This window comes from Scleropages formosus, chromosome 16 (genome assembly GCF_900964775.1).
Source record: "Scleropages formosus chromosome 16, fSclFor1.1, whole genome shotgun sequence".
Classification (NCBI taxonomy): domain Eukaryota; kingdom Metazoa; phylum Chordata; class Actinopteri; order Osteoglossiformes; family Osteoglossidae; genus Scleropages; species Scleropages formosus.
Window position 1 is genome coordinate 5377075 of NC_041821.1, and position 27321 is coordinate 5404395.

Sequence of the window (27321 nt, forward strand, 5' to 3'; positions counted from 1 at the left end):
GAGTAGGAGGGGTGATGAAGAGTAGCGCGATGCTCCCTCCGCATCCATGATATGTTTCTGTCTCACGACGAGTGATGACGGATGTGATAAGGAGGGATCAGGAGGTGTGACGATCTGCGTGACGTCACCCAAGGGGCGGAGCTCTCCTCGGGACGCCGCGCCGCTCCGCTCGCGCTGCGCTGCGCTGATAGACAGAGGAGCGGCGGACTGTAGCGCTTCATCCCGGGGCCGCAGGTACAGCACTACGTATTTCCCCTTCACTCCTTTCTCTCGTTTGTGTCCACCTGCTCACATTCTGCGCAGCACTTTCTGTTTTTTTCCATCTGAGCAGTTGGGACAAATTTTTTTCTTCAGTGAATGACAAACAGCAGCAGTTTTGCTGTTTTCTGTACGGTTCCTTAAGAATTATTATTATTACCGACATCATAGACATAGTCAAGTTTCTGTTGTACTATTGCTGATAACTTCTGAGATGTACCTAGCATTGAGGTTTAAACGGAATAATCGTTGTGTATAGTTTTTTCTTTAATAATTTTTTAGCAATTCGGACTGTGAAACTTTTAATCTTTGTTATTTGCTTTGTGACTAATAATGTGCTCCATTTGGAAGATGGAGAAATTTGTAACGGGATTTAACGGTATTGCACATGATTCCCAGGAGGCATTTTGACACATGGTAATATTACAAACATCACATTTGATTTGCGTCTGTTGTCATGATGTGGCTCGTGCTGTGAACACTGGGACTTTCATGTCGGTCACGTGATGCTCTAATACTTGAGAACTTCAGTCACAAGTTTGATTTCCTAAACCGATCACCCTGATTGATCTCATGAGAATTGGGTTAGTAGCCCTAACCCAACTTTAAACTGTAAACAGTTTTTTTTTTGCTCTTATAAAAAGTGCAAACATGGATTTAAGGGTAACAAGGGGGGGGATGTGGGGAAAAATGTTCGCAGAAACCTTAATCCCCCAATATTCTTTGCAAAACTCCACAGAGCATAACTTCTCACATTATTAATATTTTGGTCCCGTCCCGTTCCTAACAGGTTGTTACATGCCTGCATGTATTCATACACCCCCGCAGGCCTCATACACTCATTTTGACACACCCTTCGCGGTCGACAGAGATGCTGAGAAATGGATGGACGGTGGCAGTGGACGCAGACTCGTGGGTTTCTCAGCGTGGACAGCGCTCTGCGTGAAGGGAGTTCGTAATACTGTAAATCGTGTGTGTGTGTGTGTGTGTCCAGTTTGTCGGAAGCGTGCAGGAAAATTACGCCCCTCTGTACGACACACCCAGCCGAGCATCACTCTAAATATTGAACCGTGGAAATATTTTCTTTTTCCGGCTGGAAATGGAAGCAGAGCGTCACCCTGCTTCCCTTTTAGCTTCTGGTAATGAACTGTGGGATTCCGGGGCCGTCCCTGCGATGTGAACGTGGAGCGTGGCGCGCGCACCCCCTCCTTGCCCTGCAACGCGCCAGCTGGGTTTATTCCCACGGCCCTTTGCTTCTCGGAGGCCCTCGTTCCTCGAGAAACGCCACGGGACGCATTCGTCACATTCGCTTCGTCCTGCTCGGGTCCGAAGCATGAGACAGTCCGCTCCTTGTTTACCCTATGTGACACACCCAGCAGAATGCCCACGTTGAATCGCGGGTTATGGACAGTGTTTACCTCGAGAAAAGGGAGAGCTCCGTCCGTCGTTACTCATTAAGCTGCACCGTGACCCTTCTGGCACTCGTACACACAGAGCCGTTCAATAAAAATCCCGCCAAACACACAAGTGGATCAGTTATAAGATTTACAGTCTGTCTTACACGCAGCGGGCTGTGTGATAATATACTATGATATAATAATATAATATCTATTTATCAGTTCTATTTGTGTGTCATCTATGGTCCGACTTGTACCCCGGGGAATAAACAGAACTGGACTCAGAGATATCATTGCTGTGTTCTCCTTTAGTGTTTATTCAAGAGTACTTATCTCCTGTATTGTATTTATTGACAGAACTGTCCAAACCCAATGTATATGGATCTCATTCTGAGTCCTGAATCAGGAAACCATTATGCACATCATTCCTTTGTCCAAGGTGACTTCATGTCAGCCGCACACAATGATTTACCAAGTTATGCATCTGGTCATTTTTACTGTATCAATTCAAGGATTAAAGGTACAATAGCAGGAGAGGCACTGGAAATCAGGACCTTCAGCCTACAAGGTGAACTCTAAACACTGCGCCACCTGCTGGCCTACAGAACACTAGGGCCACACACTGTTAACCAAGCAGAAGATCTTTGGAAGTCGTGAGCATCCCATCACTGTGTCTCACCGCTCATTAACATGCGCGTGTCTCGATGTCCAAAAATATCCGTTGAGGGTCCCGGTCAGGGAACCTGTGTTTGGATTTCTGAGCAGGAAATCATCAGGCCTTCACTGTGTAGCAATAGCTGAGGAAACTCTATACCCTGGTTTGAGTGCCCTGTTCCAGCAGTAAAACGTTCCGGTGGTTCCATAATAACGTGGACGTGTTTTTTTGAAATAGTCATTTGCAGCATTAGAGGACAGAGATAATGCACCGCAGTTTGTTTCAGAATCCCACGATGCACCTTTTGGACCCTGCTGCACATGGGCCATCCTGGGGACAAAGGTGCTCAGTTTGAGAGGATTCTACTTGTTGTCTCAGCTCTTTGTTGACATGATTCCTCTATTTGACACTTTTCTCCAAAAGGACTTACAGTGTGAGGTTTGTGCTTTAAGCTGCTTACAGTGATTTACCCATTTATGCAGCTGGGTAATTTTTACTGTGTAAATCCCGGGTAAGTGCCGTGATCAAGGGTTCTGCAGCAGGAGGTGGGATGCAAAGCTGGATTAAGTGAGAGACAGAAGCTCCAGCCACTACGCCACCTGCCACCCTGTCTCACTCATAGCACCTTTGGCTAGCAGAACTCATCCAGCGGTAATGTAATGTCGTGATGTCACTCCCTGACACCCGCCATGTTAGCACCATCCAGGCTCTACATGTTGCTCCTTCCAGGTTTTTTCACCTCTACTTGTGTACTTTGCCTCTGGACCACATTTTAGACCTCATTTAGATCCTTTAAATAAAGGCTGCGCTGCACGTGCCAGGGGGGTGTGGTAGCGCTGCGGGTTTGGCCAGGTCCTGCTTTCTGATTGGTCTGGAGCTCAAGTCCCCCTTGGGGTGCCCTGCGACGGACCGACATCCTGCCCTGGATGTGCCCCCCCCCCCCCAAGCCCCACACCCCGCGCTGCCGAGCCAGGCTCCAGCTCGCCGCGACCCCTCTTGGGACAAGTGGCCTCAGACTGTGTGTATATGAGCCAGGTTCTGGAGCCGCCGCGCCTGGGCGGCTTCTCTCAAAACCCGTTTATTTTTAAACCCCATCCTTTGAAGGCCTGATCTGAGCCCCAAATGGAGAAAATGACTGGACAGCACAGGGCAGTGTGTCATTATGAGTGGCTACAAATTGATGCGTCTGCAGTCGCGTCGGGCTTTTCTCGAATAAAGTATAGGCCTGCGAACGGAGCGCATGGGTGGTGCCGCCCGTAATGACACGGCGAAGGCCGATCCGCGCGCCGGCTACGCTCTTGCATTATGCTTTATTTATCGCCATGTGGAAAACATTTTCCGTACCGCTTTAACACCACAAACCCTGTTGGGGACATGGGCGTAGGACTGCCGAGGGAACGGTGCCCAGGGCGTCCCAGGCGTCAGTAACAAACTGGTAACACATTACTGCTTTTGCACAAGGATGCATGGATGCAAGTGGAGGCCGGGTGACTTCCTCCCATAAAATCGATTCAGATGAGCGGCATCTAAAGGTACATTTAAAATCATTCCACATGAAGAGGAAAAACCATTATAAAATTTGAAATGAATGAGGGGTGCGGGACGTACTTAATAATATGTTAATATTTATGCGGTTTTTTTTCGTTACTCATGTTTTTCATGCACCTCGCGCACGGAAATGACCTTATCTGAAGCGCTCGCATAGCAACGATTATATAGGACCCTAAAAGATGACATGAAGAGCATGTGTTTTGAGTATCAAGGTGTATGTTTTATGAAATATGATAAAATATATTGATGTTTGTTGGTATGGCCTGGATTGTTGAGGACTGTGAAATGGACTGACGTGAAGTGCAGCGAATAGTATTCTAACCGAATCTGGGAGATTAGTGGTATTTTCACATCTGTAAACAACTGGCCGTTTGCTTGAAATCATATTGTTCATGTGTCATAGTTACTGTATGAACAGACACACAGTTATTGCAGTGGTTTTGTTGCGCAGACACTTTTCAAGTATGTTCAGGGGAAAAATTGAGAAAATGTTTTTTGTCACCACTCCAAGTCTAATCTGGTTCAGACATTCATAAACTGGGAAATACCATCGAAAAGACCAACAAATTAGATTTTTTTAATCATTTTCGGGGAATTTCGCTTGAGTGCCGAATGGCTGCGTCGTTTGCATTGCAATATGCAAATGCCAACAAAATTCTTGTGGAGGCAACTGACTGCCCGTTATAGGGAAACAAACAGCATTGCCGGTTTTGTGTTGGCGGAGCAGGTACTTGCATTATCTCACGAACTCGAACTGCTTCAGTCTCCGTGTTGCATCAAAACATTGCGGTCAGAGTTGATATGACGTTGGTTGAATGTGGGGTCAAACAAGGGCATCCGTTCCAGCAATACCATAAACGGGTCTCAGAGGTGGAACTTACAGCCATGACCATGTCTGACTGATCTATGAAACCATCAACTTGTTGGTCACCAGCTGAACACCCCCCGTGGTCTATTTGAAAGTCAAATTGAGCAGAGCTGCTACTGTTAAGTACAGCATAGCTGTGCCTGCTCAGTTCTAGTTGTGGATGCAGTGTATATATTTCTACCTTTTACTGTTTTTTTTGTATTTATTCATTTTGCAGATGCTTTTCTCCAAAGCAACATACAACTCAGCGAAAACAAAAGTGCATTTCCCTAAGAGACGGAGCGATACAGATGCAGACGCGTGGTTCTCGAAGTACAGTCAGTTTGTCTACTATTGCTGTTTTAACCAGTGTATACTACATGGGGGGGCGCGGTGGCGCAGTGGGTTGGACTGGGTATTGCTCTTCGGTGGGTCTGGGGTTCGAGTCCCGCTTGGAGTGCCTTGCGGCGGACTAGCGTCCCGTCCTGGGTGTCGCCCCCCCCCCGGCCTTACGCCCTGTGTTGCCGGGTAGGCTCCGGTTTCCTGCTACCCCGTATGGGACAAGCGGTTCAGAAAGTGTGTGTGTGTGTGTGTGTGTGTGCATACAGAATTGGTGTAGTGACAAATGATATCATGTAAATTTATGGAAAAAATAACGAGGACCGGATAGAAGTGTTTCTAGAACAGATGTGTTTTGAGACCCTTGAATATTTAAGAGGTATTCACCACTGCTGAGTGATAAAGGAACATTATTCCCCTACACTGGAGCGAGAGCCAAGAACCTTTATACTTTTGGACCGCTTGCGTGTGGGATCACCAAGCGGGGCGTCACACCAGGAGAGAGTTGCACTAGTCCAGGTAGGATATAACCATGACCAGGAGTTGTGTAAAGCTTGTTGTAAGATAAGGGCAGATCCTATGGATGTTTTGCAGGATGTATCTGCAGGATGGGACTGTGATTTCGATGTGTTAGAGAAGCAGAGACGCGAGTTGATCGTTACTCCCATGAAATGAGATAGTTGTCTAGTTTGATGGATAGTTGTCTAGTTTAACTCTGGGAGAAGACGAGAAGAGATGAGTATCATCGGCGTAGCTGTCTTAGGAGAATCCATGACAGGCGATGACAGGACCGAGAGAAGAGGTGTACATGAAAAGAGTAGGGGCCCCAATACTGAACCCTGTGGAACACCAGTTGAGAGAGGTTGAGGAGAAGACAGGGAGTCGACTTAGACCTTTTCAACACCGTTCCTTTGAGGCCAAGCTGTCCAAGAGAGGAGAGTAGTGTCACACCCTCGTCGGCGCAACGAGGACCACCTGCGGCAGATGAGGGAGCGACCGCATAAAAGGGCGGTCCGGAGCATACTCAAACGCAGAACCTTGTTCAGCCTTGATCATCGCTCTAGTGTGCTCCTTGAATCCTTACCTTTCCTTGTTTCCACCCATCCTCAACCTTGTTCTCCCGTCTCCTTTCCCTTCTCTCTCTGGACATCACGGTTTCCACAAACTCCTGCTTGTCTCACCGATTACGGCTTTCGGATTGTCCCTCTGGTAACGTTTGTCCATCGGCGACCCTCGACTTGTCTTGCGACCACGGTTTTTGGATTCCCCTTTTGAACCCCGACGCTCCGCGCTTGGGTCCGACGGCTTCCTTCCATTGTGACACCATGACAGGTAGACTCTGGTGGTTGACAGTGTCAAATGCTGCAGATGGGTTGAGAGGAATGAGGAACGAGGAGAGAGTCACTCTAACTGCTACTGAAAGTTATTGCTGTTATTTACCTATTTATTTGTACAGCTGGGTAATTTCTACTGGATCAATTTTAGGTTAGGTACGTTGATCAGGGGTACGAACAGCTGGAGGTGGGATTTAAACCTGGGTTCTTGGAGTCCAGTGGTGGCAATGCTAATCGTTGTGTTGCCTGCACACCCAAGTTTTACTCCATATTCGTATTCAACACTCAAGGGATAAAAAGCTTGAAAGGAAGCACCTCAGTGAGAGATGAAGGCCCATTTCTTGGGATCCTTGATGACAGCTTGGCTGGTTGCGAACTTGTTTGGTCATTAAGCATCATCTGATCCGCAATTTGCATGACACCACAGCTGATACAGAGAAGGTCATCGCTTAAGGGGCTGCTCTCCGTCTTCAAACGCTGGCAACTTGCATACAGGTATCCTTTCTGTCCCCGTTTCCCATTTCCCCATAACCTTGTCGTACATTTAAACAGAAGCCAGCTTCGGTCCAGCGAGGAGATCCTTGTTGACCGAACCCTTGCTGGTTTGCTTCTATCTATGGTTACGGAGCTTTGAAAAAGGAGAGCATCCAGATGATCCACGTTAACTTCGTTTCAAAACTTCCTAATAGCTCATAAATTAATTTGTGGAGCCGAGAAGAATGTCTCCTGTTAAATAACTGGATATGGCCATAAAGCTCTGCTCATCGGGCTTTGGGAGAGGTGCAGTCGCAGAACTCGCTCGCAGGCTCGACGGCTGGACAACTGGACAACTGAAAGAGCGGCTCGCTTCCTTTCGAGATATATTTTGTTGTTGTGGTCTGTAAGAGATTGTAGAAACAGTATAATGATGACCCAAAAGATGAATTTCTTTTTGCTAGCGAAATTAGCATTTAAACATGTGGGATAATTCACACGGATCCTGACACCTCGTTGCATGTTGGACTTCTCGGGCGTCAGCAGTAGCTTCACAGCTTCCGCAGTGTTTGGCGTCAGTGTCTCGTGTTTGTCTGCACTGACAACATGTTGCTGCAGAAGTTCTGACGCTTACTGTGGGCCCAGCGTTGGTGTCGTTGCAGAAAAATGGTGGTGCGGAAATATTCTGCAGCGTTCAAATATTAAACGGCCTGCTCCGCTGCAAGGAACGTGGGCTTTAGAGCAGAGGTTCTGAACCTCTTGTAGGCCACAGACCCCATTTAAGAGCCTGAAGAAAGACGGGGACCCCCTCCTAGGAGAATGTCCAGAAATAAATTTAGAGAGAAAACTACTTTATTGCACTGGAACTTGCACAGCAATAGCTTTGTAGTATTATATTATAAGACCTTGTGGGTCTTGGGTTAAGAATTCCTGCTTTAGCACAAACATCAGTGTTTGGGGGGGGAGACCGGCCCTTTTCTCCGGTACATAATGATCCTAGCTAACGCTAATCTAATAGCAGCAGTATTAGCTTAGCGTATGGAAGGCTTTCCTGAGGAATGACAAGTTATCAGTGTGACTCATGACCTCGGTCCAGACCCGGTCGATTCCCTGGAGCTACGAAACACAATTAGCCCCCCGTCTCACGAAACGCACCCGTGCCGGCCTTCGGTTTCCTGCTCACGTGTTTTTATGCCAACGCGTCTTGCGTCGCGTCCGAAGTCCACATCGTTAAAGGGAACGCCGGACCGTGAGGGTGCTGCTCAGTTAACGGTTCACATTTGTTTCATATGCATTTAGGGAAATGCACGTGAAAATTTTTTTTTTTTTTTTTTGTTATTTTTTTTTTTTAAATGTTCACAGGATTAGTTCACTTGCGGTGACAGCGAGACTGGCTTCACCATTTCATTTTTGCATTTACTAACTTACAGAGCTGTCAGGAGCTTGGGAGGGAAATGAGTGCAAAAACCGAGACTTTGAAACCCTTCTTGAATGTTGAAAGAGATTCAGCAGCTCTGAGGGAAAGAGGGGACTCATTCCATCGCAGTGGGGTCAAATCCAAAAACCTACAGATTTTCGTTTTTGGACCATTGTGAGTGGGACCTCCAAATGGTCAGTGTTCCTGCTGGGGTGTAGGAAGTGATCAGGCCCTGTAGGTGTCATGGAGCAAATCCTTTGAGCATCTAGGGTGCTGTTGTCGGTGTTGAACTCAAGGCCAGCAGCTACAGGAAGGCAGTGGAGCGAGATGAGGAGGGGAGATACGTGTGCATACTTCGGCAGCAGTTCTTTTCTGGACATTTGCATATGGCACTTGAAACATGTATAATATTGTAAGTTTTCTTTATTTTGACAGCAAAGCACATTTTCCAGGATCTTCTGCGCTCCCGCCTGACCTCTAAGGTGCAGGCAGCCCTGTCTGGTTTTATCCAGACTTCATTCGGGCTCCCAGACTCACTGGGACTGTGTCCTGCACATCGGCCTTGCGTCCTGAAGCAGTACCGGGAGACCACATGCCGTCCAACCAGCTCAGAGGAGAAGGAGATGCTGTCGGAGACCACCTGGATGAGCGTACGGGGGAGCAGCCCACTGTGTCCCCTTCCAATGCCGTGGCCGCCCCCGCCGAGGACCCGGAAGCTGGACACGGGGGGCGAGGCCTCCGTAAGGGAATCGCGCGGCACCACGACTACGTCAAGATCTCGTTGCCCGACGGAAAGAGCAACCCGCTGCCCCTGGAGTGGTGGAAGACGGCCATCGCGTTCGTCTACGCCGTCTTCAACCTGGTGCTCACCACGGTGGTCATCACAGTGGTTCACGAGCGTGTGCCAGCCAAGGAGACCAGCCCGCCATTACCGGACAAGTTCTTTGATTACATCGACCGCGTCAAGTGGGCCTTCTCCGTGACCGAGATCAACGGCATGGTCCTTGTGGGGATATGGTGTGTGCAGTGGCTGTTCCTGAAATACAAGTAAGGCCGCTTTCAGAGAACGCGCTCCTTACTGTACATCCTGTGTTACAAGCGTTCAAGTTACGGATGTTCAAAGACTCAAGTTTGCTTCCGGTTATTCATCACCCCCCAAATAACTACGCATTTTCTTCACTTATTTATTTTTTAAAAATCCTGTCTGTAACAGACCGAATGCAACCTGTGTTTACCCACCATACGCCGATAGGTGTCAGAAAAGAGCACCAAAACAGAGTAAGTTTGGGATTGCATTGCATTGCATTCATTTAGCAGGCACTTTCCTCCGAACCAGCTTCCAATGAACACTGTACAGTGTTATCATCCCACACACCTTATTCAGCAAGGTGACTTGCACTGCTAGATACACTACTTACACTGGGTCATTCATCCATACATCAGTGGAACACCCTTTCTTGCTGTCACTCATACTATGGGTGAGTTTAGAGCCACCAGTCCACCTAAACAGCATGTGTTGGGACTGTGGAAAGAAACCAGAGCACCCAGCAGAAACCAATGCAGACACAGGGATAACATGCAAACCCCCCCAGGCTGAGCGGGAGTTGAACCCACATCCTCATACACCACCCAGGTGCTGTGAGAGAGAAACGCTACTCGCTGTACCACCCATGTTGCATTAATTAAGCTCACTTCCACATGTTGGTGAACTCGCTTTCAGACAGATGACAAGCATTTGGACATGTTTATGGAGTAAATCAGTCCACCACTGAATATACTTTTATTTTGAATTATTTGAAATTATTTTTTAACGCATCTTCATGTTAAATCAGATTTAATGTTAAGTATGTCCAAAATTTTTAGAGTATCTAATGTACAAAAATTCAAGGAATGTCTTTACTACATTTTTTGTCCTTTTTTGCCAACGATGCTTCCTTTAAGCTGTGCACACACGCTGCTCATCGACATGCCGGGAATCTAGGCTGCAGACTCATCACACGCATCTGTTCTTCACACCCAGTCACGTTTTTTTTCTTCCACTCGTCATTTGCAGGGCCATCGCAGGCAGGAGGTATTTCTTCCTGATCGGTACGTTGTACCTGTACCGCTGTGTCACCATGTACATAACCACCCTGCCCGTGCCAGGGGTGCACATGAGCTGTGCCCCGAAGGTGAGTCGCCCCCTCTTCACCCTCCACTTAAAGACAAGCTGCTTGGGCGACGACCCAAAAAGTAGTTATTACTCCAAACGCCTGTCTGGGAGAAACTGCGAGAGCATTACAGACCATCAGCCGCTAGCTGAGACCTCGAAACCACATTTATGCCAACAGAGAAAGGAATGCAATTTGAAAACGACCTGTTCTGTAACCCATAAACAGCATCCATTAGGATGTCGGAGCTTCAGACCACACAGTTGTTGTGGTGCGTAAAGGATGCCGTATTGCATCGTGTAGGGTGATTTGTTCCTGAAAAACTCTTGGTAAGGTGAATTCTGTCAAGTCAAAGACGTGATTACAATTAATAGTAAAAACTTTTTTGTTTGAGTCATTAAATGGGACATTGTGTAATACTCGATGGACCAACAAATACTAGATAACAGTGGCACAGGGATTGTGTTTGAGTCCCAGAATTTGCACCCGTTGATCCAATTCCAATAACCACTTGTCCTGAGCAGGGTCGTGGTGAACCGGAGCCTATCGCGGAATCACTGCGTACAAGGCTGGTGGGGGGTACACCCTAGATGGGATGTCAGTCCATCGCAGGTATTGACACCCGTTTATGCTAAAAAATCACCCAGTTCAATGAAAACTGACAATAATTAAAAATGACAGTTACCATAACGACAACCACAACAATGTAATTTACCTTCATTAATTACTCTAATATTGTATGGCTGTTGGGGGGGGCACGGTGGGTCTGGGGTTCGAGTCCCACTTGGGGTGCCTTGTGACGGACTGGCATCCCGTCCTGTGTGTGTCCCCTCCCCCTTCAGCCCTGCGCCCTGTGTTGCCGGGTTAGGCTCCGGCTCCCCGCGACCCCATATAGAACAAACAGTTCAGATGATTGTGTGTGTGTGTGTGTGTGTGTGTGGCTGTTTACCCGTTTAAATTTGTTCAGCTCTGTCATAGTTACACTGTACAATACGCTCACAGACCCTGTGTATTAATCCAGCCGTTACTTTAATTTATGTGTTTCCTCCCAAAGATGGGTGCCAGTTGATGACTGAATTATCCACGGCGTGTAAATGTGTGTATGTACGCGTTACCTGGCTCTGCCGTGTAGATGGGTGAATGATTGTAAGGGATCTAGACCGTGTGTGTCTTAACCTGTCAGCATTTCCGTCCCTCCGTTGCCTTGGAAACCGATCGCGTGGTCGCTGCGAGTCGCTGACGCTTCCATCCGTCTAGCACCGTAGGTCACTTTGCATAAAGGTTTCTGCTGAATGCTGTTTAATATTCGTAAGTTGCTTCGGAGAAAAGTGTCAGTAAATGTAGATGTAAATGTCTGGCGCCACTGAGCGGTCAGGGCGTGTGCAAAATCCAAATTCAGTTCTCGTAAATGCAAGGAAACGTCTGCTGACCTTGAACTCGTAAAGTCGAATTATCATCATCCGAACGGGTGTTTCAAGGAGAACTGTTTCTTTTCTTCATGCGAGATGCATGATCATCCTCTTCATTCCTATTATCGATTTGACCTATCGGTACCAGGTCATTAACCACTAGCCGCCTTCTCTCTGGTTGCAGTATCAAGCGGTGTTGCCCCTTTCGTCCTTGTGATGGCGCTATCGCAGCGCCAGGCTTTCTGTCTAACGCTGACTCGGTGTATCGCAGCTCTACGGGAACTCTCAGGCCAAGGTGCAGCGGGTTCTGCAGCTCATCTCCGGCGCCGGTCTGTCCATCACGGGCTCCCACCTCATGTGCGGGGACTTCCTGTACAGCGGACACACGGTCATGCTGACGCTCACCTACCTCTTCATCAAGGAGTGTAAGTCTATCCGGCACGGCCGACCGCTTTCATTCGCTCGCGTCAGAAGCCCGATGCTGAAGCAGAGCCCAGACGACGCAGGTTGAGAACCTCTCCTGAGCAAAACTGAATTACTCCTCCTGGGCAAAATTGCTCGCACCTTTAGTTCATTAAGCGGTGACACCTTCTCCCAGCACCGCCTCCGGTTACCGTAAACGAGCTTGCTGGGGAAATCGGGAGGCCTTTTAAGTTTGGAGAGAAGCTCGTTTACCGGCCCCTTTCCGCCCCTGTCTGCCGTCCCCAGATTCGCCGCGTTCCTTCTGGTGGTACCACCTCATGTGCTGGCTGCTGAGCGCCGTGGGAGTCGTCTGCATCCTGGTGGCCCACGAGCACTACAGCGTGGACGTGGTGGTGGCCTACTTCATCACCTCTCGCCTCTTCTGGTGGTACCACACCATGGCCAACGTGCAGGTGAGCCGTTGCGAGCGAGCCACGCGTTGGCACGCGACCCTTGAGCTCTGCGTTGGCGCTCAGATCTGAGCGTAATTACAGAGGTCACATTTGAGCGCCGTAATTGCAGAGCGTCCCGCCGATCACCAGACGCTATTGTCATCGCCCTCTGGGAAAAATCGGTTACTGTCAAGCCGTGGGTTTCAGGACAGACAAGGGTTAGCAAGTATGAGTACCGAAAATACATTGTTGTATGGGACAATATTGTATATATTGGTTATATTGGTTAATATGTTGGTTCAGGGTTCTGGCTCCATTGCAGTGGAACGACCACCCCGTCTCAGAACTGCTGAATCTCTGTCCACATTTAAAAAGGGTCTTAAACATCACCCTTTCCAGACTCATTTTGCCCATCATCTCTTAAGTTCATGTAAGGTGTAGATGTTCATACACCAAAAACTCTGTGATGATGCCCGGATAAACCTTTACACTGCTACTCCTGTAATGTAACTTAAATGTTTATATGCATCTCCAAACAAAAGAAAAAGTTACTAGGAAGATGATCGGAAATCGTTGATATTCTGAGTTTTATGCAGCTACCTGTGTGATGAACATTGGTTCACATGGTGGAAAGAAACAGACTAACTGCACTTACGAATCACATGCCTGCAACTATGTCTCTTTCTCCAATGAAATGAACGCATTGTATTTTCTACAAGATGTACGTACATCACTTTGGAGAAAAGCGTCTGCTAAATGAATACATGTCAATGTAGATGTGTAGCATTGTTAACGATTCGCTCATTATAGCTGCTGAGATGAAGAGCGCCTTGCTGTAGACAAACGCATCTGACATCCATAAAGATTATACCTAATATATTGATGCTGTAATAAAAGCATCCAGATGACAGACTTGTTGCTTTGATCCCACCTCCAGTGCTATGGATCCCAGCGCGTGCTCTCGTGCTTCTAATGAACGTCTCCATTGCTAGCAGAGCTCTCTACATCCCGGTGTCAAGGGAACGAGAAGAGCTTTTCCACTTGTATTCTTTTGTTGTTTATTGGCTAGTCGGAAGCCCTGAGCGAAAGCAACATGTCCCAATTACATTTACATGCATTTATTTAGCAGATGATTTTCTCCAAAGGGACTTCCAATGAACTCTATGTAGTGTTATCAGCCCACACACCTTGTTCACCACGGTGACTTACACTGCTAGATACACTACTTACACTGGGTCACTCATCCATACATCAGTGGGACACACTCTCTCTGTCACTCACACACTGTGGGGGAACCTTAACAGCATGTCTTTGGAGTGTGGGAGGAAACCAGAGCACCCGGAGAAAATCCACGCAGACACGGGGATAACATGTAAACTCCACACAATTACAGCTTACGTATTAACGCTGCCGATGAGTCCGGTCGTGTAACAGATGCTGCTGAGCAATCTTTCATATTGGGCAAGAGCACAGCTTTTAGCATTACATTGATGCATTAGAAGGCAGTGATTTGTTTTAAATGAAGGATTAATACAGAGAGGGTGCTGTCTGAATACATGCGTATATACGAGGATTTCATGTGATACATCATTTTGATAAACAGTATCAGTATATTATGAGTGATTTTTTTTCCGTTCACTTTGAAAAACTGCTTGTGCTGGTCAGGGTCATGGTGGTCTAGAGTCTATCCTAGAATCACTGGATGTAAGCCAGGAGGGTAACCTTGGATGGGATACTACTACACTAGTCCATCGCAGAGTTGCCTCACACACACACTCACTCTTTCATTTGCGCACTAGGGAAATTGAGCATCACCATTTCTTAGCATCAACTTAATGGAAAAGTCTTTATATATTTTTACCATACAGTTACTGGATTCTGTCGGTCCGCTTACTGCCCTCTGCCGGCGGCTAACACACCGGGTTTTCCAAGCACGTGATTTCCTTGAAGTTTCGTTTGTTAAATTTTTGAGGAAAGCTTTGAAAACTCTTTGCAGCATTTTTGTAAAATGTAAATTAAATGTTGTCTGGAGGATCTTCTCGTTGCTCAGCTGTCCTCTCCACGCTGATATCTCATCAGGCCCTGAAATGCTCTCCCCATAACTACCTCACCAACACCTGGTGGAACCCCGTGTTCAACTTCCTGGAGCGGAACGTGGAGAGCCAGGTGCCGTGCACCTTCAGCTGGCCCATCAGTTGGCCGCCCGCCTGCTTCAAGAAATCCTGCAGGAGGTACTCCAAGGTGCAGAGCACCAGAGAGGAGTAGATCCCTCGATGGAGGCCGACGCCACGCTCCCGTTCGCCCTGCTGGACCAAACGTCACAACAGGAAGGAACGACACCCAAAGACTATGGAAAAAGTGCCTCTTGTGTACAAAGTTAGACTGAAGAAGAACTCTTGTCTTTTTAATGGGGGAGAGAGTTCAGACCCTTCATATCTGAGTCCAGAGGAAAGACGTTAGAAGTGTTCAGAATTTCTACAGTGTGTTTAACACAGTGGCCTTCAATACACACACACACACACACCCAAAAATCTATGTTTTATATCTTATTCTGTCTGCAGTATGGCCAAGAGTCCTGTAGCATTGCAGTGGCGATATTTTTTTTTATTTTTTATGTTGACAAAAAATTGAGCTTGGAAAGAACACAGGAAGTTTCATGAAAAGCCGCCAGGTGTCCGAATGGATCGAGCAACAATATTTCCATCATAGTTTCTATGAAAAGCATTTATTTCTGGCTTGAAAAAGTGTCAGTGTTGGTAGCAGTTGCTTTTTCGTTGTTTGAAACCCATAGTTTGTGGATCCGTGTTGCGTCTGCAGGAGGAGGAATGAACCCAAGGGAAGGAGTCCGGAGACCACTGTCGCAAAGGTGCTCTTATTCTTTATATGCAATTTCTGTTTCGATTAAAGTGTTTTTCTAAAGCATCTTGTAGCCGTTTCTTTGACTTTACATAATACACTCACGGGGGGTGTGGTGGCGCAGCGAGCTTGACTGGGTCCTGCTCTGCACTGGGTCTGAGATTCGAGTCCTGCTTGGGGTTCCCTGTGATGGACTGGCGTCCCGTCCTGGGTGTGTCCCCTCCCCCTGCGCCCTGTGTTGGTGGGTTAGGCTCCGGTCCGCCACAACCCCTCTTACGACAAGCGGCTTCAGACAATATGTGTGTGTGATACGCTCACTTTCATTTACCACTTGTCTGAGTCGGGGTCCCCATGGCCCGGGGTCCATCCTGGAAACACGGTGTAAGGCTAAGGAGGGTACACCATGAATGCGATGCCAGTCCAACGCAGATTTTGCATTACCTGAGAAGTTATAGTTTTAGCTTTCACATTTGTATGTGAAGTTTAGTAAATTTATATTAAACTTGTGAAAAATCACAGCAACAGCTTTCTCCCCTACTTCTCCTGCACCAAAACACACACACAGTTTCAGAACCGCTTGTCCCATACGAGGTCACGGGGAACCGGAGCCTACCCGGTAACACATGGCGTAAGGCCGGAGGGGGAGGGGACACGCAGGACGGGACGCCAGTCCGTCGCAAGGCACCCCAAGCGGGACTCCAACCCCAGACCCACTGGAGAGCAGGACCCGGTCCAACCCACTGCGCCACTGCACCCCCCCCAGTGCACCAAAACAGCAGTACATTTTGATTTACTATTCACTTAGCTGACAAGCGACATATATCTCATAAAATGCAATGTGTACATTACATTAGCAGAAATAGACACTTAGATGCAGACTCTTGATTCTAAACTACTTAGTATAGAAAAATTATGTGAAGCATGCTTTTGGTTTTTTTTTTTTCAGTGAAAACACCCCCAACTAACTGTCCAGTCGAGAAAAGAGAATGTGCAAAGATTTAAGCATTATGTCTGACCTTACTGTTTCCCTGCAGTGTTTATACTTGGAAATATTCTTTGTTGTTCATGATCAGTTACAGATAATATTGTTAGGAATATGAAAACATCTGGTTTTACCGTAAGGATACCGGAGAGCTCCTCCTTACGGTAAAACCAGCTGTGGGGCCACAGATGAGTCTCTCTCACTCCAGTACCCATATACATCGGCTAGTGCTGCCATTACTTAACAACAACAGCAGTTTCCCCAGTTCATTCTTTTTATTTTTGTAAAAAAAATGATGGCAACTAAACTGATTAACATGACTCGACTCCGATTTTGTTCTATTACTTTTCAGGTGTTTATCAAAGTTCCGGTACTAAAAGTCTTATTCGGCCCTGCTGCTCGGTGAAAAAAAATCAATCATCTTACAAACCTACAGAAAACAGTGTATTTTACAGTACAGTATAGTACAATAATACACTGTACATCACTGCTGTCAACGTAGTTTGCTTTTCACCCACTTTGATACACATAAAAGTATAGATTTGGCCAGTATGCATAAGCATGATATTAATATTAATACTTCAGAGGTGTGAGTACAATGTTAATTAAAACATTGCGTTACGTCATTGTGAAATTGTTTCATTACATATTATTATTATTATATACTCTACTGAAAGCTTTTCAAGCCTAGGAGCAGCCGGTTCCGTTGATATTTTTAGCAAGCCCTGTAAGGCTACAAGAAGCTTGCCGCCACATTTCTGTTCCGGCCTCTAAATTGTGGAACGAAAAAAGTTCAACCTTAGTCTAGAACTTTGAAAGTCAAAAAAGGTCGACCGGTTTAATATTAACAGAGACAAACTGTGTCAAAGTTCGCTGTGTGATGCGCCTGCGATTGGATCTTCGTGTTCGGCCTGCCCGATCACGTGGCCTAATCCGCCCAATCGGCCTGGCGAGTTTTTGTGACGTCACTCTTCATCTGCCGTGGTTCGCGGAGGCTCGCGCCAAATCTCGCCTGTTGCTTTGTGCTCCCGTTTGCGGAAGTATGGCGTTCGCTACTCGCCAGTTTGTCCGAAAAATGACGTCCAGCGCAGCTCGAGCCGCGGCTATCAGACACGTGACGGTGATCGGAGGGGGGCTCATGGGGGCCGGCATCGCACAGGTAAACTAGTAGTATGTGCATGAATCATTAAAAACAGAAACGTTGAAAAGACATGATTTTGTTGGTTGCTTTCGCAGAGAGTGAAGAGTTGCAGGCAGCTGGTCTCGGGTTCGAGTTCAGCTGAAGTCTTGTTTTGCCTTTTTTTTTTAGCAGTGAACCTGCACTACGCGGCTATAAGGTGCATATCGAGTCTCCAGACTGTGCACATCCGTGCGCAGCAGGGTATCGATGTGTCAGTAAAAAATGTTGCGCTTCCAGTAAAGTTGATACTACTGGATTTCTTCTTACTTCTGCTGTGAAAAGTAGTAGTACAGGCTTTTAAACGCTAGTAGTCTTTAAGAATCTTATTATTCTCTCGACGTTAGTTCTGCAAACAGCTTAAGTAACTAAGGAAAAAAGGCTTGACATTTTCAGTTGACAAAATCTGCTGTTGCTAGAAATTATTCGGTTCCGATCTTTATTCTTATCTGTGCGTCAGTTTCCATGGTAACACTTTGCCTCTTACATCAGCTGTTAGAAACGCAGCACTCGGGCACATCGCAAATTGGCTGTAAACACCCGAAAGTGGAAATGATTTAAGTGAAGGCCACCCACCCTACAGGCCTTGCTTCTCGGGTGCTCTTTACTGCCCCCTATGGGCTGGGCGTGTAAGTGCAGGTCGCATTTTCGCAGCTGCAAAAGGACTTCAATAATACAGCCAAAAATGAACAAACTGGAAAACTTTTCTTTGAAAATGAGAAGCTTGGCTGTTCGTGGCACAAGTGTCCGGTCGTGGTGATTGTCCCTCTCTGACCGGAAGGTCGCCGCAGCCACGGGACACACGGTGGTGTTGGTGGACACCTCGGAGGACATCCTCAAGAAGTCCGCCACGGGAATCGAGGGCAGCCTGACGAGAATTGCCAAGAAGAAGTTCGCGGACAAGCCAGAGGTCGGATCGTTTTTAGAAATTGAACAGAGAACCTTCCGGATTATGGAAGGAACGGTTGGTTTTCGTTCGCCATGTGTCATGCTGGTGTTCTGTATCTTCCAGGCTGGGCAGGAGTTTGTCCAGAAGGTGCTGAAGAACATCTCGACGAGCACAGATGCCGCGTCTGCGGTGCGCACCACTGACCTCGTGGTGGAGGCCATCGTGGAGAACCTGAAAACCAAGCAGGAGCTCTTCAGCGCACTCGACAAAGTGGCCCCCGAGTGAGCGCCGCCGCTTCACGTTTCCCCTCCCCCGCTGGGCCGAACATGCGCTGTCCTCCGCAGGGGGCTTCCGCTGTGCTGGAACTGCGGTTAAAATGTGAAAGAACATTGTTGAAAGCGGCAGACGAGTTATTGATCCTTCTGACGTGTTGCAGCCGCACGATCTTCGTCAGCAATACATCATCGCTCCCCATCGCCGACATCGCCAGCTCCACGGCGAGACTCGACCGCTTTGGCGGCCTGCACTTCTTCAACCCTGTCCCCATGATGAAGCTTGTGGAGGTCAGATGTTCCTTTGCGCAGCCCTGCGTTTCCGTCAGCTAGCGGCACCGTGTGATGCGGCAGAACCGTCGCTTTGCAGTCAGAAGGTCATCGGTTTAAATCCCTTCTCCTGCTGTTGTGCCCTCGTTCAGGCTCCTTAACGTGAAATGACGCGGCATATATTAGTCGGCCTTATAAATGTATTAATAACTGTAAAGTTGAAGTCGCCTTGAACAAAGGTGCTAGATAAGGATTAAAAGTAAAAATAATATTAATAGCCGCTTGTGTTTTTGTTTGTGTTTCATAGCAAATGCCCTGCTGGTATTGATCATCTCAGACAGTTCCAGGTTGTTTGGAGTTGCAATAACGAGACGCAAATACCCTTAAGAAATGGTTTATTACAGTTCTGCAGAGTCACCTGGGCGCACCCTGCAGTCCCCCCCACTGTCCCCCATACACAGCCACACTTTCGTATCTCCCTGTGGCCATTAAACAGACCTTCCAAGGCTTCTTAAACAGAGGAGCTTGGTATTCCAGAAATTTCCATGGCAGGCAAAGGAAAGCAAAGGCATCCAAGTAAGATATAATGGAGTAAAAATAAAAGAAATACATGAATGCCATACAGTTAACATTTTGAGATAATTGAAAGTAAATCCTAATGATACAATAAAGAAGAAATACTGTAATTTTAAAGCAGCACACTCCAACGCTTGTTTTTGTTTGTTTAGGTGATTAAAACATCTCAGACGAGCCAGGAGACCTTTGACACCCTCGTCGACTTCAGCAAGGCGCTGGGGAAGCACCCGGTCCTGTGTAAAGTAAGTCCTTTGGCTTTTCCTGCCGCTGCAGCGTGACACTTGAGCTGCCAGCGCCTTGCTGATGTGGAACTGCTACGTTGCCCCCCTTGCTCGTCGTCCCCAGGACACGCCGGGCTTCATCGTGAACCGGCTTCTCGTACCCTACCTGATGGAGGCGATCCGGCTGCACGAGAGAGGTACGGACACGGGTGGGACGCGCTGCATGGCTCGTCGCTTCCATCCGTAGGGCTTCTCCGCGCCTTTGACTCCCAGCAGTTTGCTTTCGGCGCCCGCAGAACTGCATGGTTTTTATCATTTATATTTACCAATGTTCCACTTTCCTCCAAACCTGATTTAGCCATTTATACAGCTGGGTCATTGTAATTGTTGTACCTTGATCAAGCATGGTGCAGAAAGACAATGGGGTCAAGCCTTTCGGTGCAAGGCGACAGTTGTAACCACTCCGCCACCTGGTGGCCTTCCTTGGCTACATGTGTGGTTTGTTGAGGAATGTTAAGGTGATGTCTGTGGTCTCGTTGCTCCTTTAGGTGTTAAGGTGATGTCTGTGGTCTCGTTGCTCCTTTAGGCCATGGATCCAAGGAGGACATCGACATGGCGATGAAGCTCGGTGCTGGTTACCCCATGGGGCCCTTCGAGCTCCTGGATTATGTCGGACTCGACACATCAAAGTTCATTATGGACGGTGAGTTTCTTCGGGAAGTCGGCCGTCGTACCGCAGTGTGTTTACGGCACAGCCTGCCGAGCTGATCCGATGGATGGTGTGACCCCCAGGTTGGAACGAGATGGAGCCAGAGAACCCCCTGTTTGCCCCCAGTCCGCTGCTCAACAAGCTGGTGGCTGAAGGCAAGTTTGGAAAGAAGACCGGAGAGGGATTTTATAAGCACAAATAACAGGACGGACGACCTAGTTACATGAATGCGATCGTACCCGAGGTCAGGAGAAAGCCAAGTGTGAAGAGTTGAGAAGGCAAGTCGTGTGCGTGGACTCTGTTTGACTTCTTGCTGCATGTCTGAACTGTGCTGAATTACCCATCATGGCATTAAAAGGAGCTGTATAAAATATTTTGTACATGTTTATGCTGATGCTGTGATCTTACATTGTCATAGAAGAGACCAGAATAAAGGGGGTTGTTCATAGCTGTAGTTCACACAGTGAACATGAGGTGGCGCCCAAGAGCCAATAATTGCAGCTTCCCTGCTTTTATAGTCCAGGGGGGTCCTCGACTGACAACGAGAGTCGTTCGGATGGTCAGCCACGAGTCGAAAACCCCCTTCTACTGTATAACGTAATATAAACAATATGCATTAATTTTACATAGTATAATGGGCTTTCTTATTTTTAATTTCATAGGATGTTGCAGTTAAAATACTTTTGACTCATACAGTATTCCATTATAATAATTGTATGTCACGCTTATTTTTCACTTGACTTTCTAAATCAGTTTTCTTTTTTATTTCCACACCACAAGAACAGTGTGGGTTTTGCAAATAGGCACTGTATTAAAAAAAAAAATAAAAAAAAAAAAAAAAAAGTCACAAATAAATGTTTTGCAAAAAAAAACCCTATTGCTCTAGTATTCTTGAGCCACATACTTACCCTAAATTGTCCAGTAAAAAGAAAACCCATCTCTTTAAATAGCTGTTTTACTCAGTAGCTTAACATTGTATGTTTCTTTGGAGAAAAGTGTCAGCTAAATGAACATATATATAAACTCACATGGAATACACAAACTCCAGACCGAATGGGGATTTGAACCCATGTCCAGTTGCACATACCAAAAGCTGTGGGACACCGTGTCAAATTGTCCCATGAATGCGATTTAATTGGCAAATGGGGTTCGTCCCCACTAATGCCACCTGCGTCGGTGCTGCCGCAGCCTGGGTGATCTCCACTGGGGGCAGCTGTGGAGGAGATACCTCCCCCCCCACACTGAGTGCAGCATCGAGGGCCTACACAGTTCCTGGCCAGGTGGCCGGTCTCCAAACGCCATCAGCGCCGTGTCCTTGCAGTCTGTTACTGTGTGTTTTTAGCCCTCGTACAGATGGCATAAATATCCTTGATAAAAACAGATAGCCCAGGCTGCCATCAAAGGTTTAATAAAAAAAAAAAATGGAGGGAGGGGGGTGAAAAAGACAATGTACCAAATACAAACAAATCCACATGTTGATCACAACTGTAAAGTAGTATTAAGAAGAGTAAAACGGAAAACACTAATGTGGATCTTCAAAAAAAATTCAATATAATTTTGAATGGGCTGATTTTTATTTTAATATTTAAATGTATTGAAATCCTGCTATTTGAAGCCACAGTTTCATGTCTCACTAATTAAGCTACCAGTATAAACTGTTGTCATTTATTGCATTAATAATTTTCCTTCTTCATTCTTCCTTTGACGCTTCTAAAACTTAACCTTAAATGTGATTCAATTGATTAAAGTGATCTAGTTCTGATTTTGTTTTTTAAATTGTTTAATAGTCTCATTGTCCCTGGTGCTCTGTTCTGTTTCTGGGGTCTTGCAAACCTCTGGAAAACTGTATTTTACTGTACAGTAATACACTTTAAATCACTGCTGTCATTAATGTACTTGTTGACTCACTTTAATGCAAACAAAGTATATATTTAATCAGTACACCTAAGCATAATATTACAGTATTGCTTTACAATAGTAAATTAAGTGTATGTGGAATATGATCAATAATTAACTATATCTTTAAATTTCACTTCATCTGAAACTGGCCAAATTTATAACACATTAAAGGCCTGTAGTGGCATCAAGGGCTTTTTCATAAAAGAGCCGCTTCCTTTGATATTTCTAATGTTAGGTTTATTTGTTTATTAATATAAACTATTGCTTTTATAGCCTTTACGTCTGGAAAAGGAAAAAAAAAAAAAAAAGCTTGTCATCACATTCCTGCTCTATTAATAAAACAGCTGTTGGAAGGAAAACTATAACGTTGGGGGACGAATAAATATCAAACTCTTAATTTAGTAACTTTAAAGTCAATAAGCTTGATATTAATAGACCCAAACTGTGTGAAAGTTCACCGTGCGCTGAGCGTGTAATTGGGCTGCCTGGTCACGTGGCCTGAGCCGTCCAATCGAGTTTGTCGGGTCCCAGTGACGTCACTCTTCATCCCTCCGCGCTCCGCGCGTCTCCCTGGTGACTTTGTATCGGCGTCTTGCTGCCGGCTCTCGCGCGGAAGAATCATGACCTTCGCGACGCTCCAGTTTGTCCGGAAAATGACGTCGAGCGCGGCTCGAACCGCAGCCATCAAACACGTAACGGTGATCGGAGGGGGTCTCATGGGGGCTGGTATTACACAGGTAAACATGCGTTAGAAAACAAACCTGGTTTAGTAAAACATGAGTGAAGAGTTGAAGCTGCTGGTCTCGGGTTCGAGCTCATCCAACTAGTTCTGCTGTGTTTCCCAGTTAAACTGGTTATACTGAATATCACCTCACCTGTGCACTGACTGGTGCAATCTGTGTGCGCAGAGATAATAATAGCAGAGTAATAATTTTGTATCAACAATCATTTTTTTTATTTATATCATGTCAATGACGTCAGTTTATAACCTAGAAACGTACCAGTGCACGTTAAGCCTGTGTAGCTTGTATTTCCAATGATGAAACTAGAGAGCTCTAAGTAATTGTTCTTGTTGTGGCCCCATGTGATTTATAATTTTTTTTTTTAATTGTTGTATTCTGTAAGCACTTTATTATAAGTGATGCACAGTAATGACACAAGTGTCCAGTGCACCCCCTCATTCCGGTCGTGGTGATTGTCCCTCTCTGACCGGAAGGTCGCCGCAGCCACGGGACACACGGTGGTGTTGGTGGACACCTCGGAGGACATCCTCAAGAAGTCCGCCACGGGAATCGAGGGCAGCCTGACGAGAATCGCCAAGAAGAAGTTTGCGGACAAGCCAGAGGTCAGATCACTGTTAAAAATTAAAGAGGGAACCTTCCAGATCGTGGAAGGACCAGTTGGTTTTCGTTCGCCATGTGGTATGTTGGTGTTCTGTATCTTCCAGGCTGGGCAGGAGTTTGTCCAGAAGGTGCTGAAGAACATCTCGACGAGCACAGATGCCGCGTCTGCGGCGCGCACCACTGACCTCGTGGTGGAGGCCATCGTGGAGAACCTGAAAACCAAGCAGGAGCTCTTCAGCGCACTCGACAAAGTGGCTCCCAAGTGAGTGCCGCTGCTCTGCGTTTCCCCTCCACCAGGCCAACTAAATGCTGTCTCCCTATAACAAGTTATTGATTCTTTTTACACATTGCCACATTGCAGTCACACAATCTTTGCCAGCAATACGTCGTCGCTGCCCATCACCGACATCGCCAGCTCCACGGCGAGACTTGACCGCTTTGGCGGCCTGCACTTCTTCAACCCCGTTCCCATGATGAAGCTTGTGGAGGTCAGATGTTTCTTTGCACAGCACTTTCATTTCTGTGGATGAGCAGCAGGTGGCAGGGTAGTTAGAACCATCACTTTGCAGTCTGAAGGTCCTCATTTTAAATCTTTGCTCCTTAATGTCCCCATTAAAGTACTTACAGCATATAAGAAGTGTTCACCCCCTTGGACTTCTTCACATTTTATTGTGTTTCACAAAACGCATCCCCGCTGCATGATTCTACCACCACCATGATTCACTGCGGGGAAGGTGTTCAGTGTGTTGTGCTGTTAGGTTTGCTCCAAATATAGCGCTTTAGCACTGAAGCCCAAAAGTTCATGGAATCTTCATCCAGATTGTTGAGCCTTTAACATGGCTTTGGTGAAATTCCCACTGAGATGTAAAGTTGTTTCCCCCCCCCCCCCCCCCCCCCTTCTCTCTCCTTGTCACCTTTCCAAAACAAGCCAGATTTATGAAATGTGCTGCTCTTGTTGTCTCCCGCACAGTTTCTCCATCCTAGAGAGGACTGTATCACCTTTAGAGTTACCATACACCTCTCAATGGCCTTCCTCTCTATGGATCTATTAGCTTGGGCATTCAGTTTTAGAAGATGGCCAGTTCTAGGCAGATTCAGAGCTGTTCCATATTTTCTCACCTTTTTAATGATGAACCACTGTTTATTTAAGATACCTTGGAAATTTTCTTATGTCATTCCCTTGACTGGTTTTTTTCAAGAACATTGTATCATATATGCTTGGGATGTTTCTTGGTCTTCAAGGAAATGCACAAAGTAGCTTTGCTCCCAGACCCAGCTGTATTTATTCTGAAATCATGTGAAACACCTCATTTGCATGCAGGTGGACTCCAGTCAAATAATTTAGTGACTTGGAGAAGGTTTGGTTGCCTTAGAGATCATTTGTTGTTGCTGCCATTGAGTCAAGCCTGACTCGTAGCAACCACCCTCATGGCTTCCAAGGCGAGGGAGGAACGGAAGTGGGTTATCAGCGCCTTCTTCCGTATGTTGGGGGGGACACGGGGAAGAACACGGAGCCACAACGCACCCCGAGCAGGGCTCAAACTCCATACCTGCTGACCAAGCATATATAATACAATGTTCTAAAGGTTAATAATAACAGCTTCTATTTGTGTACATGTTTCATACCAAATGCTTGTTGTTTGTCTAGGTGATTAAAACATCTCAGACGAGCCAGGAGACCTTTGACACCCTCGTCGACTTCAGCAGGGTGCTGGGGAAACACCCGGTCCTGTGTAAAGTAAGTCCTTTGGCATTTTTCCTGCCGCTCCAGTGTGACACTTGAGCTGCCAGCGCCTTGCTGATGTGGAACTGCTGCGTTGCCCCCCTTGCTCGTCGTCCCCAGGACACTCCGGGCTTCATCGTGAACCGGCTTCTCGTACCCTACCTGATGGAGGCGCTCCGGCTGCACGAGAGAGGTACGGACACGGGTGGGACGCGCTGCATGGCTCGTCGCTTCCATCCGTAGGGCTTCTCCGCGACTTCGGCTCCCAGCAGTTTGTTTTCGGCACCCACAGAACTACATGGTGATTATTTTTTTGTATTATTTCAATGTTAACGTGACACTTTTTCTCCAAAGCGGCTTATAATTATTTATTCATTTATACACATGGGTAGTTTTTACTGTATCAGTTAAGTACTTTGATCAAGGGAACGACAGCAAAACGCTGGATTCAAACCTTTGAGTGCAAGGCGACAGTTCTAACCACTACGCCACCTGGTGGCCTTCCTAGATTACATGTCTTCTTTTGGGAAATGTTGAGGTTCCACAGCTGATGCCTGTGGTCCTGTTGTTCCCTTAGGCCATGGATCCAAGGAGGACATCGATGTCGCGATGAAGCTCGGCGCCGGCTACCCCATGGGGCCCTTCGAACTCCATGATTACGTCGGACTCGACACGTTGAAATCAATTATTGATGGTGAATTTTCTCCTCCAGTTAGCTGTTGTACCGCAGTGTGTTTACGGCACAGGCTGCCGAGCTGATCCGATGGATGGTGTGACCCCCAGGTTGGAACAAGATGGAGCCAGAGAACCCCCTGTTTGCCCCCAGTCCGCTGCTCAACAAGCTGGTGGCTGAAGGCAAGTTGGGAAAGAAGACCGGAGAGGGATTTTATAAGTACAAATAACAGAGGACGGACGACCTGGTCGCGTGAACGCCATCGTACCCAAGGTCAGGAGAGAAAGCGGGGTGTGAAGAGTTGAGAAGGCAAGTCGTGTGCGTGGACTCTGTTTGACTTCTTGCTGCATGTCTGAACTGTGCTGAATTACCCATCATGGCATTAAAAGGAGCTGTATAAAATATTTTGTACATGTTTATGCTGGTGCTGTGATCCATAATAAAAGAGGCCAGAATAAAAGGGGGTTGTTCATAGCTGTAGTTCACACAGTGAACACAAGGTGGAGCCACTAATGACAGCTTTCCTGCTTCCAGGATATTATGAGAAATATTTGATGTGGTTGCAATAGAAAATATTAAAATGCAGTGTTCCAACTTCATGCTGACTGAGTCCTTATATTCAGCCATTTAACCAAATAACAGTTAATTTCTACTGGGCTATAAGAAATTATTTAAAAAAAATAAATGGGCTGTGCATTTGGACATGGGCTTGAGTCCGGCTTTGGGTATAGAGTTTGTGTTTTGTCTCCATATTCACACGCATTTTCTCATACAGTCCAAAAAGGTGCAGAAGAAAGCTGCGATGAAGGACCTTGTACAGAGCTTTTACAGTATTGCCCCGCCGTGGTTTACACCAATTCTAAAGCAGGAACATGGTGAAAATCTGAGCCTAACAAGTGTGCGGTAAGAAGTAGGCCGTCGCATCTTTTATGCACGTTCCACAGGGCTGCTCGACTTTTTTGGGAGCGACTTTGGAGACGCACGAGCCCAACAGCGGCAATTAAGAGCAGATTTCCATTTAAACACATTTAATTGCGTTACCGCGG

The 27321-nt window shown here is 46.7% G+C and overlaps 3 protein-coding genes across 3 annotated transcripts; all 3 read left to right on the forward strand.

The window, feature by feature from the left end:
• Nucleotides 1-146: 146 nt before the first annotated feature.
• LOC108924332 (phosphatidylcholine:ceramide cholinephosphotransferase 2-like) lies at nucleotides 147-15607 on the forward strand. Its single transcript, XM_018735641.2, has 6 exons — nucleotides 147-234; nucleotides 8708-9319; nucleotides 10326-10443; nucleotides 12103-12256; nucleotides 12540-12706; nucleotides 14765-15607. Exons 2-6 carry the CDS (start codon nucleotides 8865-8867, stop codon nucleotides 14948-14950), a joined length of 1080 nt encoding a protein of 359 aa, XP_018591157.1. The 5' UTR covers nucleotides 147-234; nucleotides 8708-8864; the 3' UTR covers nucleotides 14951-15607.
• Nucleotides 15608-17516: 1909 nt separating this feature from the next.
• On the forward strand, nucleotides 17517-21444 carry LOC108924596 (hydroxyacyl-coenzyme A dehydrogenase, mitochondrial-like). Its single transcript, XM_029259131.1, has 8 exons — nucleotides 17517-17682; nucleotides 18482-18610; nucleotides 18713-18870; nucleotides 19026-19152; nucleotides 19860-19949; nucleotides 20053-20125; nucleotides 20515-20631; nucleotides 20721-21444. The coding sequence occupies exons 1-8, from the start codon at nucleotides 17566-17568 to the stop codon at nucleotides 20837-20839; spliced, it is 930 nt and encodes a 309-aa protein (XP_029114964.1). The 5' UTR covers nucleotides 17517-17565; the 3' UTR covers nucleotides 20840-21444.
• Nucleotides 21445-22582: 1138 nt separating this feature from the next.
• Nucleotides 22583-26941, forward strand: LOC108924594 (hydroxyacyl-coenzyme A dehydrogenase, mitochondrial-like). The gene is made up of 8 exons (XM_018736102.2): nucleotides 22583-23273; nucleotides 23753-23881; nucleotides 23984-24141; nucleotides 24241-24367; nucleotides 25528-25617; nucleotides 25723-25795; nucleotides 26180-26296; nucleotides 26386-26941. Exons 1-8 carry the CDS (start codon nucleotides 23157-23159, stop codon nucleotides 26502-26504), a joined length of 930 nt encoding a protein of 309 aa, XP_018591618.2. The 5' UTR covers nucleotides 22583-23156; the 3' UTR covers nucleotides 26505-26941.
• Nucleotides 26942-27321: the final 380 nt, after the last annotated feature.